At 39.8% G+C, this 20,183-nt stretch overlaps 1 protein-coding gene across 1 annotated transcript in view; it reads left to right on the top strand.

Annotated features, from left to right (window-relative positions):
• Col12a1 (collagen type XII alpha 1 chain) overlaps positions 1-20,183 on the top strand; it is a 110,174-nt gene that overhangs the window by 58,187 nt on the left and 31,804 nt on the right. The window contains exons 32-48 of the mRNA XM_059268274.1: positions 1,005-1,144; positions 1,572-1,701; positions 2,887-3,029; positions 4,134-4,263; positions 4,864-5,006; positions 6,743-6,872; positions 8,691-8,810; positions 10,080-10,226; positions 11,101-11,217; positions 11,364-11,510; positions 11,935-12,009; positions 13,710-13,849; positions 15,294-15,417; positions 15,581-15,724; positions 17,695-17,859; positions 18,824-18,862; positions 18,967-19,105. Coding sequence (XP_059124257.1) covers positions 1,005-1,144; positions 1,572-1,701; positions 2,887-3,029; positions 4,134-4,263; positions 4,864-5,006; positions 6,743-6,872; positions 8,691-8,810; positions 10,080-10,226; positions 11,101-11,217; positions 11,364-11,510; positions 11,935-12,009; positions 13,710-13,849; positions 15,294-15,417; positions 15,581-15,724; positions 17,695-17,859; positions 18,824-18,862; positions 18,967-19,105 — 2,173 coding nt within the window. The remainder of the gene's footprint in view (positions 1-1,004; positions 1,145-1,571; positions 1,702-2,886; positions 3,030-4,133; positions 4,264-4,863; positions 5,007-6,742; positions 6,873-8,690; positions 8,811-10,079; positions 10,227-11,100; positions 11,218-11,363; positions 11,511-11,934; positions 12,010-13,709; positions 13,850-15,293; positions 15,418-15,580; positions 15,725-17,694; positions 17,860-18,823; positions 18,863-18,966; positions 19,106-20,183) is intronic.

The raw sequence follows: 20,183 nt of genomic DNA, 5'->3' as shown, positions 1-20,183 counted from the left end.
TCTCTTGCTCCCTTTCTTCCTTCCAGCCCCTCCCAGCTCCCTTACCTCAAACCCCGCCCATGACCCCTCCCTACTGTCAAGCCTGTTTACCCTCCCTTCTTTCCTCCCTAGCCCCCCTCCCCGATTTGAGACAGATTCTGTCTACATAACTTTGGCTGTCCTGGAACTCACCATGTAGTCCAGGCTAGCTTTCAACTCGCAGAGATCCAACTACCTCTGCCTTGTAAGTGCTGGGATTAAAGGCGTGTACTACCATGCCTGGCAATAGCCTCTTTTTCTTTGATTGTGTTTGGTGTGTGTGTGTGTGTGTGTGTGTGTGTGTGTGTGTGTGTGTGTGTGTGTGTGTGTATGTACACAAGTATATGTATATACATCCAGCTCAGTCCATTTTTTGCTGTTTGTGTGTACATAGTTTCAAGGCTGGCCATCCTGCATTGAACAACCAATAAAAGGGCTCATCCCTGGGAGAGGCTAATCCTCCTCCCAGAAGTCAATCGTTGTCTGTAGTTCTTTGTCTAGGGGTAGGACGCCATGAAAACGTTCTCATCCCATGTCTAAATGCCCATTGATATCGCTACTGTTCTGATCTGTTTATGCAGCCACTTTTAGGAGACACTGTTTCACTGCAGACTTCCTGATATTCTGGCTCTTACAGTCTCTCTGCCCTCTCGTCCACGATGTTCTCTGAGCCATAGATGCATCTTTTAAGATGGTAGTTGTTGTTTTTAACGTCCTTGCTTTTAATTATGTCTTTATTTGTGTAAACAAAAATGTTATTTTCTACCAGGATTAAAAGAAAAGTTCAGGGAACCAAAATGTCTGGCAGAGAGATGAGACGCACATACTACAGATGTGCTGATCTTTTATTTCTTTAATTATTATTTTAATAAATATCTATAGGGTGTATACTATGTTCTAGGTGGGTTAAAGATATTGTTTAACCCGTGTTTCAAATATATTTGCTAGTTAGAGCACCACTACAGTGTACTTCCTGTGTATTTCAGAACCTCTGAATACTGTGAGGAACTTGAGAGTGTATGACCCTTCTACCAGCACCTTGAGTGTTCGCTGGGACCATGCAGAGGGCAATCCTCGCCAGTACAAACTCTTCTATGCCCCAACAGCAGGTGGTCCAGAAGAACTGGTAATTATTATTTTTTTGAGACAGGGTTCCTCTATGTATCCCTGGCTGTCCTGGAACTTGCTATGTGGACCAGGCTGGCCTCGAATTCACTCCTAAGTGGAAAATGCTAGTCTGTTTAAACTTTAGGTGATTGGTTTTTAAAAGGAAATGGAAAGAGTTAAGTTGTTTCACAGGGAAGAATTTATATTAATGTAAAGGAATTGATAGAGGACCCATACTTGGTGCTTCGGAGCATAGGGAATAGGAAGACCATGGTTTGGGTGCTGGTTGAAGTAGAAGATATAGGGAGACACTATATAAAGAGAAGTCTTCATGACTTCTAGCAATCATCTTGAGGTGGTATTTTCAGTTGGTATTATATTATTTGTAGGATTAGCTCCTTTATCATTTTCAAATTCAATGCTCTGTGTTTTACTAAAATCTTTAGGTACCAATCCCTGGAAATACCAACTATGCCATTCTTAGGAACCTGCAGCCAGATACTCCATACACTGTCACAGTGGTTCCTGTCTATACAGAAGGTGATGGTGGACGCACATCAGACACTGGAAGGACATGTAAGTCAAAAGCAGGAGAATTAACTTTTCATTATAGACATTGCTCTACCTTGTAAAGGTCTCATTGATCATGGAAAAAAATTAGAAAAAAGGCCAGAATGAGAAGAATAAAAATATCAAAATGACCTACAGTTCACATTTCCAACACCAACTATTAACCTGTTGGATAAAGTAACCTTTAAATGGCATTACTTTGAAATTATAGTTTCAGAATCTATCAACGTATATCATATTAATCCTTGTGTGATTTTGGTTATTCTCTTTCACTGACAAAAACATATGGGGCTGTGCTTTGCATCTTGTAAGTTTGAATGAAGCTTGGTTTTGTCATTGGGTTTTATAGTGTAGGTTGTTGAAACCTGTTTATTACTTGATTGTGGATTTTTCTGGTTTGCTGCTGAAGTGCTTTTGGTATTAAGAACCTGTGTGCTTTCATTCACCATTAATGTAGATAAATTAGTTTAAATGCTTTTGTTGTTCTCTCTGGATATTGCTTAGTCTTCTGTGCACACTTATAAATATCTTCCTGACTTTTAAAACATACTTGCAGCTGGTCAAAGGGGAACAAGCATGGGTAGCTTCCTCTGGGGGAAGATCAGGGGTCTAGAGAGATGATGTTGTTGGTTAAGCTAGAGTTTGGGGTTAGTATGCTGATTTAGTTTTCTAGATTTTATTGGTGGAAGTTAATTGAGAACTGACTTGTCTCTTCATTTGTCTTTTTTTTTAAACCACAGAAGATATTCCATAGCTAGTGTTGAATAAGACAGGCATGAATGAATGAAAGAATGAATGATTGAAAGCAGCTGACTGAATCTGATGGGCTCTATATCTTTCTGTTGGTCAGAAGGCAGGCTATATAAAATCTTTCCTCTGGCCCCATTACTTTACTGGAAACTCTGCTACTTTTCTGTTTCCTTTCGCTAGTCCCACGTCCTTTTAAGACCAGCCCAATCCTGTTGCTCATACTCACTTATTTTTATTGAAAGCAACATTGACTCCACGTCAGCAAAGGCTAACTTTGACTAACTCTGTGTTGGGAGAGTTTTATTGTGCTTTTGTGTGTAGATAGCAGCATAAAGTGGATAGATTTTATCCTATTAGAGAGTGTAACTTGTGGAAAAGTGATGTAAAGCTTGACATGTATAAACAGACATGAGAAATAGTCATTGGCTTTCCTTTCCTCAGTGGTGAGAGGACTGGCAAGAAATATCCAAGTGTATAACCCTACGCCCAACAGCCTTGATGTCCGCTGGGACCCTGCTCCAGGGCCAGTACAGCAGTACCGCATTGTATACTCTCCTGTTGCTGGCACAAGACCCTCAGAATCTGTAAGTAATTTCATCATCTTAGAGCTCAGCAAAGAATCTTGTAGATTCTGTTGTGGCTTCTGCCACAGCAGATGGCTAGGAACAATAAGCCAATTATTGGTGTCACTGTTATAATTATGCTTCCTGATTATTATAGTTGCACGTTTGAGTAACATTTAGGAGCCTTTAAGAATATAATTCACAAATATGCTAGTATGTAACATTTAAATTATTGTGTTTGATGAGTTAAGACAGGTATATTAATTATAAGTTTGCTCAGAAAAGAACTTGGGAGGAAATGCAAATTAGCTATGAGTTAATGATAATAAGAGATGCATACCATTTCTAGAATTTTCAATAATAGATACATTAGGAAAGTTCACACGTCCTTGCTATGAATATATGTTAAGTAAACCTCTATTGGTTCTTACAAATTACAGTGTCTCTTCAGTATTTCATCCAAGTGCTAGCCATACTATTTAACTTCTGAGACCAGATGAAATCAGGCATATTTGGGATGATATGGTTATAGACTTGCAGTCATCTTCCCGATACAATTCCAGTTTTGTTTTATGAGTAGGCCAATAACATACAAGTCAGAAATGACTTATGTGAATAATAATAGCATTACAACACTGCAGGGGAAATGAATTTATGGAATGACAAGTCTGTAAAAGTGAGCAATGGTGAGCAAAAATGAGAAAGTGATAAGCAATGAGTGTATTCTGCAGTAGCATTGATTTTTAATGCCCCTGTATTTGATATGACATATTCACACAACTTTACCATTATCCAAAATTTCTCTTCTTAACAGTAAATCTCTCTGGCACTGGCATGGGATCCCTTCTCTCAGGATCTGCTCTGAGCAAATGTGCATCCTAGATATTCCATTTACAAGTCTTTATGAGGAATGTAAATTGGAGATAAGAAGCAAATAAGGGCATTTCTGAGAATAACTTGCATCTAATAATGTGCTAGAGGCAGATCTTGCAGAGGAGCACACTTGGCTTCTAACGTGCCTGGGCTCAGCCTTTCACGATAAATACTATTATGCTGACTAACTGAAGCCCTGGCAAGCATTTGGGTGGCTGTCAGACAGACTTTGGCGTGTTTTCTCTCCTTCAGATTGTGGTGCCAGGGAATACCCGCACGGTGCATCTGGAGAGGCTGATTCCTGACACACCCTATTCTGTGAACATTGTGGCTCTCTACTCAGATGGAGAGGGGAATCCCAGCCCCAGCCAGGGCCGAACACGTGAGGCAAAAATCCCTTTTCCACTTTATCTCTTGTGGTTGAGTGAGGAGTGGTTGGTGGGTAGTGAGTGAGGGATGTCAAGGACTCTGCGTAGGGCAGGGTAGCCTCTGCATGTAGTTCTGCCTGGGATTTCCCACATACGTTTCAGGCTCAGGCTATGTGTCCACAACCATCTCTTTCGCTGGATGAATTTAATTTCATCATTAAAAAAAAAAATCTGGGCTCAAATGAAAGAGGGCTTTCCTCTTTTGTCCCTCTTCCTTTTTAATGCAGTGGGTTTTCTTGCCAAACAGGCACTTTGGAAATGTGAAGGCTTGGTCTCTCTATTTCATTAAATGGAGGATGTTACAGTGCCTAAAAAGGATCCTCTTCTTTCCCAGTCTGCATATTTAGGCTCAAACCAAGCTCCATTTTGTCGAAAGCTCAGCTTGTAACTCTAGCTCTGACATGTAGCATGCTATGCTGTGTGGGGATGCCACATTAAAACCGCAGAAGAATCTGTACTGCATCATGAACGGTGAAGCTCTCGTAAGCACTTTCTGTAAACTGACCTGGGAAATGCTGTCAGGCAAGCAGCAAACCCAAGTGTGTTCTCTTTAGTTCCACGAAGTGGTCCAAGGAATCTACGGGTCTTTGGAGAGACGACCAACAGCCTCTCTGTAGCCTGGGACCATGCTGATGGGCCAGTTCAGCAATACAGGATCATCTACTCTCCTACCGTCGGTGATCCAATTGACGAATATGTATGTATAATACGCATTTATTGTCATTAAAAAATCATTTCACCTCATTGGAGGGTGATATGAAGCTTCTTCTTAAGAAGAATTAATTAAGTAATAAGTATTACTGAGCCTTTGGATCTTGTGTGACAGAGTTTACAGAGTTTCCTCTGATGTGATATGTGGGACAACATGATTTGGGAATAATTTCTATTATAAGGACTGATTGAAAAACTGTCTTATATTTGTAACTGCCTACTTACATTAAAAAGTCTACTATAACATGCTACATCTTAACCTGTAACATCCAAATTAATGTGCAGATGATGGGATTATCCCAACCTCACCCGACAAGTCTAATTCCTCTGCATGGTCTCCCCTTAGTATCTCAGTCCTAGTCTCCATTTTCTCTAAACTCACATTTTTTCTTCACTCTTGCTTTGGAATGTATGCAATCTCCTGTGAGTTAGTTCTAAGCTGACTTTCTCCATTTCTCCCTACCTTCCTCCTTCCATCCCTTTTTACTTTGATTCTCTGACTAAGAATTGAACTCAGGACTTTGGACATGAGAAACCATCTCTCTCCCAGTGACTTATATCACTAGTCTCTCCAAACTCTTTGCAGTGGCACATTGTATCTCCCTAGACACAGGCTCAAGTTTTTCCCTCTTCCTTTGTGTGGTCCTGGGGATCAACCAGGGCCTTGTGTGTATTAGTCAAGCACTCCACTCTGGGGCCACCATATTTAGCCCCTCGAGTTTCTTGGAGTTTCATTATAGCTGGAAAACCATGCACACTGGCATTTACTGATTGGTTTCTGTGATAAGCTCCTGGATTACCTCAAATGGTGACTGTAAAGTAGTTAGATTTGCGGTTTGCAGCCCTTTCGTGATGTGTATCCTCTTAGAATCTTTCTTCTTCCATACACTTATTTCACGTGGAGAAATATTTAATCTCTTGTTTAAGACACAGCAATCTTTAATTGAAGTCCTGTTTTATTAATAAGAAATGGGTAATTGTCAATTAGAATTTTAAGAATCAAAATGAGATAAGTGATTTTACTACTCATGTTTAATGTTTTTTCTTCCTTGCTGGGAAAAAATGTTCCCATGCTTTCTGAAAACATTGAAAATATAATTTCTTTTAGCACTTCACTGTTTGTAGTTATGGGATTCCAGGCCAGGAGGCTTAGCTACAGTGTTTGTACAAGACTAGAAGTAAGGTTGAGAGATGACTGGTCCATTCATCTTTGAGGAGGGAGTCTAATACATTTTCCATTTCCTCTTTTTCCAACCTACACTTAATTAGTATCAGCTAAACTAATATTCTTGAGGGTAGAAAACTGTCCATTTTTGCTGATGGACAGTACCTGGTCCACAGCATGTCCTCTACCTGGAAATGTGATGTGCTATGATGAAAGATGAGGCAGACAAAATCAGACGTGGTAGGCTCAGTGATGCACTGTGGGATGTTATGTGTGTTATTGTCTTTGGTGTTCATACTTTCCTCCAGTGATGTTCAGTTACATCACTGCTCAGTGGCTGATCTGGGATTTGAGCCCAGATCTGTCCAGCCTTAAACTATTTTCCCAAGCTGTGGAGAGGCAGGCTAGATAATTTGCCTTTCTCAGAGCATTTTGAAAGAAAAGGAAAGCATAAAAAAATCCATTTTTGTTCATGGGACTATATAAAAACAGCATAGGCTATTTGAGCTAGGTGTTTTCTTATTGGAAATAAATGTATAATCAAACTTTCCTTACAGACCACAGTCCCAGGCAGGAGAAACAATGTAATATTGCAGCCCCTGCAACCTGACACTCCATATAAAATTACTGTCATTGCCATTTATGAGGATGGAGATGGTGGTCATCTGACTGGAAATGGAAGGACCGGTCAGTGTGCTTATGATTTTTCCTTCTTTGAAGTGCTCATGCCTTTAATGCCACGATACCATTTAAAACTACGAATTTTTGTCTTCACCAGCGTATCCCATCTACTACATTAATAACACATGTCATAGTCTATTTTAGACACTGAATTTTGTTACAATGATGACATGAGGGTATAATTTATGTCTTAACTTTTTAAAAGTATAATAAGAGGAGAAAGAGGGTGACAAGGATCTGCATATTTCCCTTTGCTTGAGATCGTTTCACTTTCCTTTATAGTGTGCTCTGAGTAATGAATGCATGGTGTCAGGCAAGGCTGTCATTGTAACTTAATGTAGTACCAGCTAGACATCCTCTGTTATGATTGAGTCCTAATGCGTAAATAAAGAAGCAAAATGGCCGGGCGGTGGTGGCACACGCCTTTAATCCCAGCACTCGGGAGGCAGAGCCAGGCAGATCTCTGTGAGTTCAAGGTCAGCCTGGTCTCCAAAGCGAGTTCCAGGAAAGGTGCAAAGCTACACAGAGAAACCCTGTCTCGAAAAACCAAAAAAAAAAAAAAAAAGAAAGCAAGAAGCAAAATGATTATGAATCATCTTCCTAAAAATGTAACTTAAAATTATCATTTCAGATAATCTACAGAGAGTAACCAGTGTTCTGGCCCACTCTGTATTGGTGGCAATTTCATGTGGCTTAAAGATTCTCTAATTTTTTTTAACCTGAAAACCTGTTTTAAAAGTACTTATTTGGGAGCCTCTTTCAGAGGAGCCAATGCACTTGCCCCGAGGTGTGGCCTGTGGCTCTTCTGATGTGCAACAGCTAAGGCTGAGAAGCCATTGGTTCCCACAAGGCAGGCTGGGCTCCAGTTCTGTAAATACCGACATTGTGTGTTCTTACTCCATTCAGAAAATCTACTTAGTTTCATCGTTCAAAGTCTTTTGGGGTTTAAAATGTTCTTGACCACATCAGAGAACTTGTGAAGAGTAATACTGGGGCATGTCTAACAGAAAAACTGACTGGAGTTGATTCAAGTCCGTGTCTACAGCCTGGAAATCTGTGTTATTTACGGATGCTCTAGTGACTAGATGTTTCTAGCTTAGCAACCCACTTTCCTACTTTCTCTTATTTAAAATATATTTTGATAACTTTCTGGGGAAAATGGAGTACTCGAGAATTTTGGGCTTACCAAAATGTTAAATAAACTTTGAATTCTCTAGGAAGAGCCAAAGCCATGTCTAATTTCCCTCATGGAAATGAAGTTTTCATGTTGCATTAGTAATTTCTTTAATGCAGCGGGCAATAACTCAATGGCTTGTAGAATATCACCTAAACAGCACTGATTTTCCAAGTTACACATTTTGGGTAAGATTATAGGTTTAGTGTAAAACCTCTGGCTGACTGAGGACAGGGAGGGTAGGGATAGAATGTGACTTTAGTCACTCTTTTGCTGGTCTTTTGTGAATATTATATCTTATTTATGTAAGGAAGTATCTACCAGATTGTCTCTAATGTACCCTCTGGTTCTAATACTGTGTGTAGTACTTACATTGTAAAGAAGATTCTGAGACCCCTTTAATTGTGTTCAATTTTGAGCCTTATTGCACTCTGCCCCTGGACCTTGCTACTGAGATCTTCTGAAGATCATCGATTTTTGAGTCCATTTGAATTGCTGCTTGAATTTGAAAAACTGCTAAGTTTTTTTGGAACTCAACAATGGCTTTGTAATTATTTTCTGGATAAAGAAACTATAGGCTATTAGAAATTAATCTGTTCTCACAGAAATGTCCTAACAAGGCAGTGACGTTTGCCAATGTTTGTTTTCAGTGGGATTGCTTCCTCCTCAGAACATACACATCTCTGATGAATGGTATACAAGGTTCAGAGTGTCCTGGGACCCTTCACCCTCACCAGTTCTTGGATATAAAATTGTGTACAAGCCAGTGGGTAAGGAATCACATTTATCATAATAGAAATATGTTGGTAAGTTATTTGCATTTGATGCTATCCTGTTTCACTTCCGACTATTGGATTCTCCTGTAAACACATCAAGACCTTTTATACTAGAGGTACCATTTCCAGAAACAGTCTTTAAGTCATCAGCCTAAAGTATCACGATTACTCCGGGTGTGTATGAGGCAATTTCTACAATTGAAAATCTTGATCTGTGGCCATTCTCCAATGGACGGCCCCACACTTTAGAGTATGTAGTCAACACAAATAATGTAATTTAGTAGGCTACTAAACCAAAAAGAATACACAGTGTTTGGAGAGAGTGGGGTAGTAGAGGTAGATCTGGGAGGAGTTGGGGGAAGAGTGGAAACGAGTATGATCAAAATACATTGGGTGAAATTCTCAAAGAATTAATACAAATATTATATATAAAAGAGAATTTTTTTTAATCTAGTACACAAAGTTGAACAGATTGAAGATGCTTATATTCAGGCATCATCTATGTTGTTATGATCATGAAATAATGAATACTAAGCCCATGTAAATGTGTATATTTTCCCTATGGCACTAAAAATTTATTCCATTTGAGGTATAGGTTTTATGCAGTGTGGTTTGTCCAGGCTTGCTTTCAACTCCCCAGTGAGATTATCAGCTAAATCACCATCACCTTGAAAAAACGATTTGATGTCTTTGTATATTCTATCTGTCTGTGTCCAGTTTCCTTGGGCATCTTCCGTGTGCCCTGGGAGACTGTGAACAATGCAAAGGTGCGAAAGCAGGAGAAAGCAAATGTGAACCTGTGCCAGAGACATACAGAGAACCTGAAGTGTGAAGGGGCTTTGATAATTGAGGGCCTCCAGTAAATAATAAATGTGGAATGTGGCCCAAGACAGATGTTCTTAGATCATCACTACAACAAATACAAATGTTAGCTGAGTCTGTAGTCTGTGGAAAACACTATTCTGGCTGGAAAAGCAAGGCTTTAAAAAGAAAGGAGAGAATGGGTTCACTAAAGGGACACCGATCCACGCCAACCTTATTCTCTATACTGTGCGCTGCTTTGAGGATAAGACTTCAGACTGTGTTTGCAGGTTCCTAGTCACTGTACAATGCAGCACCTCTACAGTAAAAAGTGCCCAAAGGACTATTGGAATTCATGTGTTAAAATCCTACCATTTGATTTTTCAAATGAATATCTTTAATTTTGAGCAAAAACTGAAGCTAGAGATTATGTAATTCTGTGTCCTTTTGTTGTTATTAAAGGTTCCAATGAGCCCATGGAAGCCTTTGTTGGAGAAGTGACATCATACACATTACACAATCTCAATCCCAGCACTACCTATGATGTCAGTGTTTATGCTCAGTATGACTCTGGACTCAGTATTCCCCTCACAGATCAAGGCACCACATGTGAGTTGTGCATCACTTTGTGATTATAAGAAATGGTGGAGTAAAACTTTCCAGGCCATCTTTTTGGAATTTTACTTTTCCCTAATGTACATGTTTTCTGCAGTATGACATTGGTAGACCATTTTGTGTTCAGTTAAACAAAACATCTATATAAATCTCTAAGCAACTTAGTAGATTATATGCATGTATATAGGAGGAGGAAGTGATATTTATTTGATACAGAGTATTATATTTTGATATTTAAAATATTAAAGTTATACAATGTCATTTAACTGTGTATAGTTGTGCTACTTTTTTTTGACATTGGATGTTAACATATGTATCACTTGCATTCGTTGATATAATCTGATAGAAATACCAAATCAGTGATTTGTCTCTCAGGTTTTATTGTCCCCCAATTTTTTAATGAGTATTATAGTAACAGCTAGTATTTCAGAAAAGTTTATTGTTTTTTTGTAAATGACACTCATAATTTTTAGGGCCTATATGATTTCTTTTCCTTGAAAATTACTGATGGAAGCCAGATATAGTGGTGCATGCCTTTAATCACAGCACTTGGGAGGCAGAGGCAGGGGGAGATGTCTCTGAGTTTGAGCCAGACTGGTCTACACAGTAAATTCTAGGACAGCAAGAGCTATGTAGTGAGACTCTGTCTCAAGGAAAAAAGAAAAGAAAATCATTGATGGATGATTTTGTCTCTGCCACATTTTCATACATGTTTGATGTAAGTCTCTCATAACAAGCCACTATGAGATAGATATCAAGCATTTATTTTCATTTTCTTTTCTTGTGGATACTTGAATATTGTTTTACAATGAAAAGTATCCTTTTTTCCCCTTTAGTATACAAAATGAATCTATTTTTTCTTCTGTAGTGTACTTAAACGTGACAGATCTGAAAACTTACCAGGTTGGATGGGATACGTTCTGTGTCAAATGGTCACCTCACCGGGCGGCTACTTCCTACAGGCTGAAACTGAGTCCTGCAGATGGTAAGTGTACAAAAAAACACACAGGCTGGAGTCGAAACATCTCACCCTGCAGCCCCGCAGAGTTTTTGTTGATAAACCGTCATGTAACACGGCCTTAGAGACAATGGATGATAACCCTTGCGTTCCCCCCCTGTTGTCACAACCAGGAACCAGAGGACAAGAAATCACAGTGCGAGGATCAGAAACCAGCCACTGCTTCACCGGCCTCTCCCCAGAGGCTGAGTATGGCGTTACTGTGTTTGTGCAGACACCAAATCTGGAGGGGCCGGGCGTCCCCATCAAGGAACAGACCAGTAAGCTTTGAGTCACCTGGAGAGTAGAGTGAGAGGCATACTGATACCTGTGCAGGCCCTTCCTCCCTGGGGTAGAAATACTAGGATGATGGGGCTGGTTCAGGACCTTTGTCTGTAGCAACTGTCTTTATTGGTGGTGTTTTAAGGAAAGGGCTGTTGAAAGGAAAGACAGCTCTGACGTCTCTGGCTTCTCTGGAGGTCCCAGGTCCTCCCTCCGAACCTCTGCTTTCTGTAGCGTAGTTGATCTGAGAGCTGACTGGGGATACAGACTCTAGCCGGAACGGAATCACCCTCCAGTCATTGCCAGTGGGGCGGACCTCGGCTTTCTAAGTCTTGATTCTTAACGGGTTAAAGTACTGCTTTCCTTGTGGGATAGGGAATGTGCGCGTGTTACATTTTTCTAACTATGCCTTTGGAATTCTAGCTGTAAAACCGACAGAAGCTCCTACAGAACCACCCACGCCTTCTCCTCCTCCCACTATTCCACCTGCTCGGGATGGTAAGTGAAGCTCACCTTAAAAAGTCAGCCTGTAGGGATCCTAGAATTATGCCATACGCACGCAACCTACAACTGATTCAGAACACTCTGATACTATTTCTGCTGAGGAAACTTTACAGAGGAAAACACGATTACCAGTAACTTGTTCCTCTTTTTCTAGGCACATTTCGGGGTGAATCAAATCAGTCATAAACTAACCCAGGCCTCTCGCTGGGACTCTGTTTCTTCAGAGTCGCAGCAGAAGATCTAACAGGACTTTTCATCTCCCACAGCCACGCTGGGGCCCCTTTTCTCTGCCTACTGCTGGCATCAGCAGGCGCTGTGATTCTTTTTGGCTATATCTGAAACCTAATCACTTGGGCCTTTGACTTCAGAATTCCTGGCTTCTGAACTGAGAAGAGCCACAGATGACACAAAGCTAAAAATATTTCCATTCATCAAAATCTGAGACTCAATTGTCAGTTGCAGTGAACTGGTAAAAACACACTGAGCTATTAACGCTGCTGTCTCAGTAATTTGGGGGCATTTTCTTTTCTTTTTCTTTCCTTTTTTTAGTGTTACATCAAGATCAGTTCAGACAAAATACTTGCTGGTTTATTCTTTTCCCACATTTTGGTTTTTAGAAAACACGTAAATTTTTCAAAGCTTTTTTTTTTCATATTATAAGGATCTACTTGGTTGGACCCTTATTAAAACTACTATAAACTAAAATTAAATTAAGCTTAAAGCTGGGTGTGGTGGCACATGCCTTTAATCCCAGCACTCAGGAGGTAGAGGCAGGCAGATCTCTGTGAGCTTGAGGCCAGCTTGGTCTATAGAATGAGTTTCAGGACAACCAGGGCTACACAGAAAAACCCTATCTTGAAAAACCAAAAAAGCAAATGAAACAAAAAAATTAAGGTATAACATTTAAAGGGTAAAATAAGGGCTCTCTTCAAATTAGACTGTTGAAAAAATCGTGGCTTCAGACATGTTAAGTTTTTAAAGAGATAGCTTTGTTTCCCAGGGACGTCTTGGATTCACAGCACATGGAGCAGAAAGCACAGTTACTGTCTACTCCTGGTCCCTACCCTTCTCCCCATCTATCACTCTCATGACCAGATAGGTGCATTTGTAATAGAGGTTGGAGCTCCATTCACACATTTATTACCATCCACAGCCCATAATTTACCTTCCAACTTGCCCTTGAAGTTAGACTTTATATGTTAAGTTTGGATGAACTAAATTTTTCTGAACATTGCCTTAGAACTTGGTTTTTTAAGGTTGCAAGTCCAAGATGAGTCCAATTTAAGATTTTATCTTTTTCTTCCTTCTTTCCCCACTTATGGTCGTGATGATCTAATTTGAAAGTAAAGACAACATTTTATTTTGTGCTAAATATTTGATAATTATATTGAAAAATCTCCAGACCCACGGATGGCCTTCATTTAGTTTAGGATATTATTGCATTTCATTTGATTCCCTTCATTTATTGTTTGAAGCAGCTTGAAGAATTGCATGTGGCAAGATGATATCATTGCATAATGAATCTAATCACTGTATCCCAGAGCCAAAACTAAGGGTCACTTAGATCAAGGCTTTTCAGCTTTATTGTACATTTGCACCATTTGAGTAGTGGGGTTTTATATGATTTTCAATTACGTAGTGCCAAGTGATGAGAAAATTGAGGAGATCTGGATTTTCCTTTTTTTGTTTTTCAGTGTGCAAAGGGGCCAAGGCAGATATTGTGTTCTTGACAGATGCCTCCTGGAGTATTGGAGATGACAATTTTAACAAAGTTGTAAAATTTATCTTTAATACTGTGGGGGCCTTTGATGAAGTCAACCCTGGTGGGATTCAGGTGAGTGTTGCATCACCAGTGACGGCTTGTTTGTAGTGTCCCATTATTTTATTATTAGTGGTGTCTACTATTTTCTTATTTGTAATGTACACTATTTTCTTTCAACTCTATTAGAGTAGAAAAATCATTTCCTCATAAACTCTGTATTTTTACCTTTATGGTTTGCTACATCCATTACTTGTGTCTTTGGGAAGGAATTTGGTGCTTGGGATAAACAAATAGTGAAGCAAATATTCCTTTAGCTCTCCTCTTTGTCTAGATGATATTCCTGTTGGAGAATTTAGGAGATTCTAACTCTAATATCCTACTTGAAACTTCCAACAAAGCACATTCCATGGAAGGTCATCCAAAGTTCTGCACATTAAATGCCTTGTCATGTCATGCCCTCAACGTGAGAACAGTGGTTGGAAAGGGTGTGTGTCTACTCTACTATTACATCGCATACATTATCCCAGCCAGAAGAATGTCCATTAATGACCCAAAGGATAGTTTGTTTTTCTAAGTTGGTAATTACCAATTATATTATTATGGAATCACTTTCAATGTATTTTCTTTTGTACTAGAGTATGAGTTTAGAGATGTTTATGTTTCCACAAGAAGCCTCAAAGAGTAATTAGTCATTTTATAGTAACCCTGCCACAAAACTAAGGCCCTCTTCCACTGTTTCCAGCATACCCATGAACAGCTAAACATCCTCACTCAGTGTCTCTAAACTCTGTGATCTTCCAAACTCCTTTGAGAATGTCATCCAAGCTATTACTATCTATTTCTTGTACTTCTATAAACAATAGCTATTGCATTTTATTAATTTTACTCAAATAAATGATTACCAATCCTTAAAACAATCCTATAAGGTAAATATAATTATCTTGATCTTCTTGATAAGAAAACCAAAGTCCAGAAAAGTAGGGATTGCCTAGTATTACACAGCTATTATTTGTTAGACAGAATTAGGATATGAGCCTGGTGAATCTTGACTACACACCACTAAATCATGTTTTCCAGTAAATCATACTGCTACTAAGTTTGTCATGAGTAGAGATTATGATCATACTATGACATTTTTATTTACTATGAAGAACAAGTGAGGTCCATGAGAAGGTGTAGGTGGCTGAGAGCCAGCTGTTCATGAGTCATGACGGTGTGTGCTCTGGTTTCAGACACTGGGATGTCACTATTACCCTGCTTGACTCATCTCTTCTAACATTTTCGAGAAGAGCTCCTATGAATATTTTGGCATTAATGTAAATGATTGCAATTTCATTGGAGACTGGAAACTAGAGAAGGCAGTGAGGCCACAGCAGTCACAGTTACAGTATTAAGAGTTAAAATATCTTGTTAAGTCCAAGACCCTTAAGTCTCCACTTTGCCACTGGAGCAACCACTGAAAGACTAAGATCAAACTGAGTAACCGACACTTGTCTCTAAATGTATTTCCTTTCAGGTTTCTTTTGTGCAGTACAGTGATGAGGTCAAGTCTGAGTTCAAGCTGAACACATACAACGATAAGGCTCTAGCCCTCGGAGCCCTCCAGAACATTCGGTACAGAGGAGGAAACACAAGAACAGGTACAGTGGGGCAGCACTGGTGTGGCCTCCTCTTCCTAGGGATTGGCAGGATGATGGAAGCCAGCTGTCATCTCCTCCTGACGTCATCCCCCTATCACTTGGGCATGGTCAATGGCTAGCTCTCGCTGAGGTGACACTAAAGCACTCATACCCCACTCTGCAGGCAAGGCCCTCACGTTTATCAAGGAGAAGGTCTTGACCTGGGAAAGCGGCATGAGGAAGAATGTCCCAAAGGTGCTGGTTGTGGTCACAGATGGCCGGTCACAGGATGAGGTGAAGAAGGCTGCATTTGTCATCCAGCAGTCAGGTAAGCACAAGCATGGACTTCATGGCATAGAATACTTTAAGTTTTAAGTATGCAACAGTGAATATAAAAGACCCAAACTGCCAATTTTACTCTATTATTTTGTTATATTGTGTACTTCATAATTATAATGTTCATTTGTATTTAATTATGGAATTAATTGGTAATTCCATAAAAATAGCATGTATTCTTTGCATGAGATGTGATTCAGAGTTGTCAACTGAATCTCCCCACGGAGGGTAGAAGACTACAGGAAACTATGATAATGGAATAATCCTAGGCAAGGCTTCTTGCTATATCAGAGATGAATCTTGATTCTGGTTCCTGTGCAAGGAAAGCCATAGGATTCCTCTGCCATTGCTCATCCTTGCCGGTGCAGACTGAATGCAGATTGACAAAAGTCATACTGCAAACAAGAAGTATGAGGTCTCAGGGAGATGGTATTGGGGCTGATTTTGGTAACCCGACATCCTAAGAGTCCCTTGGTAACATGTCTATTGATTCATTGTTCAAACTTATTAGAGATAAGAGCAGGCCTTTCTAGGATTTGTATTACATTGTTTCTTCTGCCATTGCCCCAAGCAGGGCCTCAGGTGAGCGTATTTTGGGAGGTATTCTATGCTGTGCGTGATCTGCTACACTCAACAGTGGAGAACTTTGTTACACAGAAGTTGTCATCAGCTCATACAATTATTTGGCTGAGATTGTAAGCCGTACTTGGTGTGAAGTTGTTCCACTTTTTTTTTTTTTTAGCTTTAGTTTACAGTTATCATATAAAATAATAATTTTCCTTATGGAATTTTCATACACACTTGATTCGGTTGCTCCTTTCCAACCTGCTTTTCTGCCATCTCCTTGCACTTTCATCCCTGTTTGTACCCTTCCACCCCTGGCATTCCTCCATCTATTCTCCTGTGACATGTGTTCTATTACCTCCCTACCCCCTCCCTTAAGGCTTATTTTTCTCTTCTCATGGGTTCTTGTCTAGTTATTGGCCTCTATCCACACTCAGGATATGTGACTACACATATATACACACTAGAAGCTAGGATCTGCTCTTGAGAGACCGTGTAGCATTTTTCAATCCGAGCCTTGGCTACCTCCCTTGATAGAACAAACGAACTGATGACAAAATGTGATATCCGTACACCAGGAATTTTGTTCAACCACGAAGAAAAGTTGGGAAAATGAGTGTTCGTGTCTGTGAATATCTCCGTCCTTAGAGAGCCTGTTTCTTACGATGTCAAGTTAAGCATTTAGAATGAAAACTTTACTTATATTTGCTTAAATAGTAGAATGTTTGTTTCCAGAAAGTGCTGTAGTATTTAAAGGTGGTCAGAGTGCTACCACTGAGCCCAAGTCTGATGAAAAGAAAAATCAGGTTCGAGAATTCAAATTTAAAACAGCCCATTCTGCATTTGAGTGGTTAATGGAACCCAACAGAGCTGTTGAACTTGTGTGCTTGAATTGTGGATCTGTGGAAGATAATGTGTACTGTACAGTCCTTCTGGTATTAAAACTTCCACATTTTAATTGTTAGGGTGTCATTTCTTTTTCTTTTATTTAAAAAATGTTTTAAATTCATTTTACATACCAACCACAGATCCCCCCCATCCTTCCTCTGCTCCCCCCACTAACCCCTCCCCGACCCACTCTTCATCCCCTCTTCCAAAAGGGTAAGTTCTCCCATGAGGGGACAGCAAAGCCTGGTACAGTCAGTTGAGGCAGGACCCAGCTAGGGTGTCATTTCTAATGCATTGAATTTCATAAGCCAGAAAATAGGATGACAGTGAAGAGGTGTATGTTCATTTTACGAGTACACATTCTTCTCTTAGAGGGAGTTTGTGCCAAAAAAGTACTTGCTGTCCATGCTGAGAAAATACAGCATGATTTCTGATGTTTTCATTCTTGATTGCTCAAATAATAAATGATGGAAAGAGGATATATGATTCCTTGTCAATGGGACTTTGCAGGGTTCAGCGTATTCGTTGTTGGTGTGGCTGATGTGGACTACAGTGAACTCGCCAACATTGCCAGCAAGCCCAGCGAAAGGCATGTGTTCATTGTGGATGACTTTGAATCTTTTGAGAAGATCGAGGACAATCTTATCACATTTGTTTGTGAAACTGCCACTTCAAGTAAGTCATGGTCAGCACAGAGCCATGACCTCATTTGTGAAATGACTGCTTATAGGCAGTTTTCCATACTGTGTGGGATCAAGCCCAAGACATAAATAGATTCTGGGAAATCACTTGAAACTGATGAATCATTGCTCTTTTGAGATCAGTCTAAATGTGTGCTTGCCTGAGGTCCATTTTTAGCCTTGAAGATATAATATCCCCCACATGGAAACAAATCATTTTAGTACATCCCTTTCCAACTAGCCCAATGCCTTTAGCTTTGAATTGTGTATTTAGGAGAATTTCAGTAAGGTGGTTTCCTGTTTGTAATCAACTGGTCTCTTGCTGGCTTGTGCTCCAAGAGAACAATAAGAAAGCCAGCCTTTCCCTTTTGTTTATTTGTTTTTCTTTCTCTGTAGTGCTAGGTCGGGCATACGCTAGGCCAGTGTTCTACCATTGAGCCTTGTTCTTAGTTCAGGCTTAGGATTTTGTTTTTTTAATTTAATTAATTTATTTAATGTGCATTGTTGTTTTGCCTGTGTAAGGGTGTCGGGTCCCCTGGAACTGTAGTTACAGACAGTTGTGAGCTGCCATGTGGGTGCTGGGAATCAAACCCTGGTCCTCTGGAAGAACACTCAGTGCTTTCAACCGCTGGGCCATCTCTCTCCAGCCACAGAATTTTGTTTTTAATGTTAAAATTTCAAGTTCAACTTTGAGCTACAGATGCTAAAGGTAGATTAAATCAATTTTTCTTCCCCTCAACCACCAGCAACAGTTCTTGTGGTATTAGGTGATGGAAACAATTATGTGAATAGTTCAGAGCACTAAGTCTAGGCAGGGCTATACTTATGTGTGTATTATGTCTAGTAATAAATAGTACATTAAAATGAAAAACTCTGCTTTGTATACACGAATTGCTACTTTCTGTGTATCTATTTAAATTATGTTGGTGACTCATACTTAAAGAACATTCATGTTCCAGGTTGTCCTCTCATCTATCTGGATGGCTACACTTCACCAGGTAAGCATTGGTATACCCTTCTGCTAATTTATTTCAAGATTTCAAGATATTCCCAATAACATAACTGAAATGTACTCATTTAAATCTTCCTCTTTGATGTCAAGGCTTTAAGATGCTTGAAGCTTACAACCTGACAGAAAAGAACTTTGCTTCTGTCCAAGGAGTTTCTTTGGAATCAGGGTCTTTCCCCAGCTATTCAGCCTACAGGCTTCAGAAGAATGCTTTCATCAATCAGCCAACAGCGTAAGTGTGAAAACAGGGGGCTCCCCTTTTCTTGGAGTGGACAAGAGGCTTTTGGAATTGCTGTTGATTTTCTATAATCTTGGAACTTAAGAACTGCCAGAAAACTCCTTATGGATAATCTATTGTGCTTTCCTAAACACAGCTTAATTATATTCCTAGGGTTCTGTAGCAGCGTGTACACAGAAAACTGGCTCCCAAGCCTCATTATTCCCAGACCCAAACCTCTCAGCCTGGTAACAGCCGGATGGATAACACACTCTTTAATTGAAGGCTAGGGTTTTAGTTTACTCCCTTCTTCTAAGGGAGGCTGTTAAAACAGGAAGGCAGTTTATTATTTTGAACATTTCACCCCTGTGGTGCAGAAGGGCTGGGTGGAATAAGCGAGAAATGAGAGCAGACGTTCTATCTCGTGTTTCAGACCTTAGAAAATGAAGGGCTTGGCCACAATCAGGCAGGCTGAGGGTAGTTTTTATTGGCAGATACTCTAGCGATCTGTTGGGTAGCTGTAGATGTATTTTATTTCATGAAAGTTTGCACCTGGGTATGATAACAGACATCAATATTTCTTAGTCATTAAAGTGAAAAGTGTTTTATGTTGAAAAATATGTGTTTGCTAAGTCCAGGGAAGAAAAACACAAGAAGAAACAAAACTTTTAGAAAAGTAGGAGGGGGGGGTCAGAAAATAATGTCTGAAATTTGAAATGCACCGGGAAAGCCAATGGAAAGCTAATTGTAGAACCAAAGCTAATTTGTTTTAAGGAGGAGCACATAGTGTGGTTTGATCCATTGTAAATTCTGAAATCTTTTATATTCCTAAGTCTTTTTTTTTTGTTTTTTTGAGACAGGGTTTCTTTGCACCTTTCCTGGAACTCACTTGGTAGCCCAGGCTGGCCTCGAACTCACAGAGATCTGCCTGGCTCTGCCTCCAGAGTGCTGGGATTAAAGGCGTGTGCCACCACCGCCTGGCTTATTCCTAAGTCTTTTATATTTAGTTATAATGGGTGAATATGCTAGGTTTTCCAGTGGACAGTATTACTTTATATTTAACTTTTTCAGTCACCTCAAGATGTGAGTTTAA

The sequence above is a fragment of the Peromyscus eremicus genome, chromosome 7 (genome assembly GCF_949786415.1).
Source record: "Peromyscus eremicus chromosome 7, PerEre_H2_v1, whole genome shotgun sequence".
Lineage (NCBI taxonomy): Eukaryota > Metazoa > Chordata > Mammalia > Rodentia > Cricetidae > Peromyscus > Peromyscus eremicus.
Note: the sequence above shows the minus strand (reverse complement) of the source record. Positions and strands in the feature narration are given on the sequence as shown.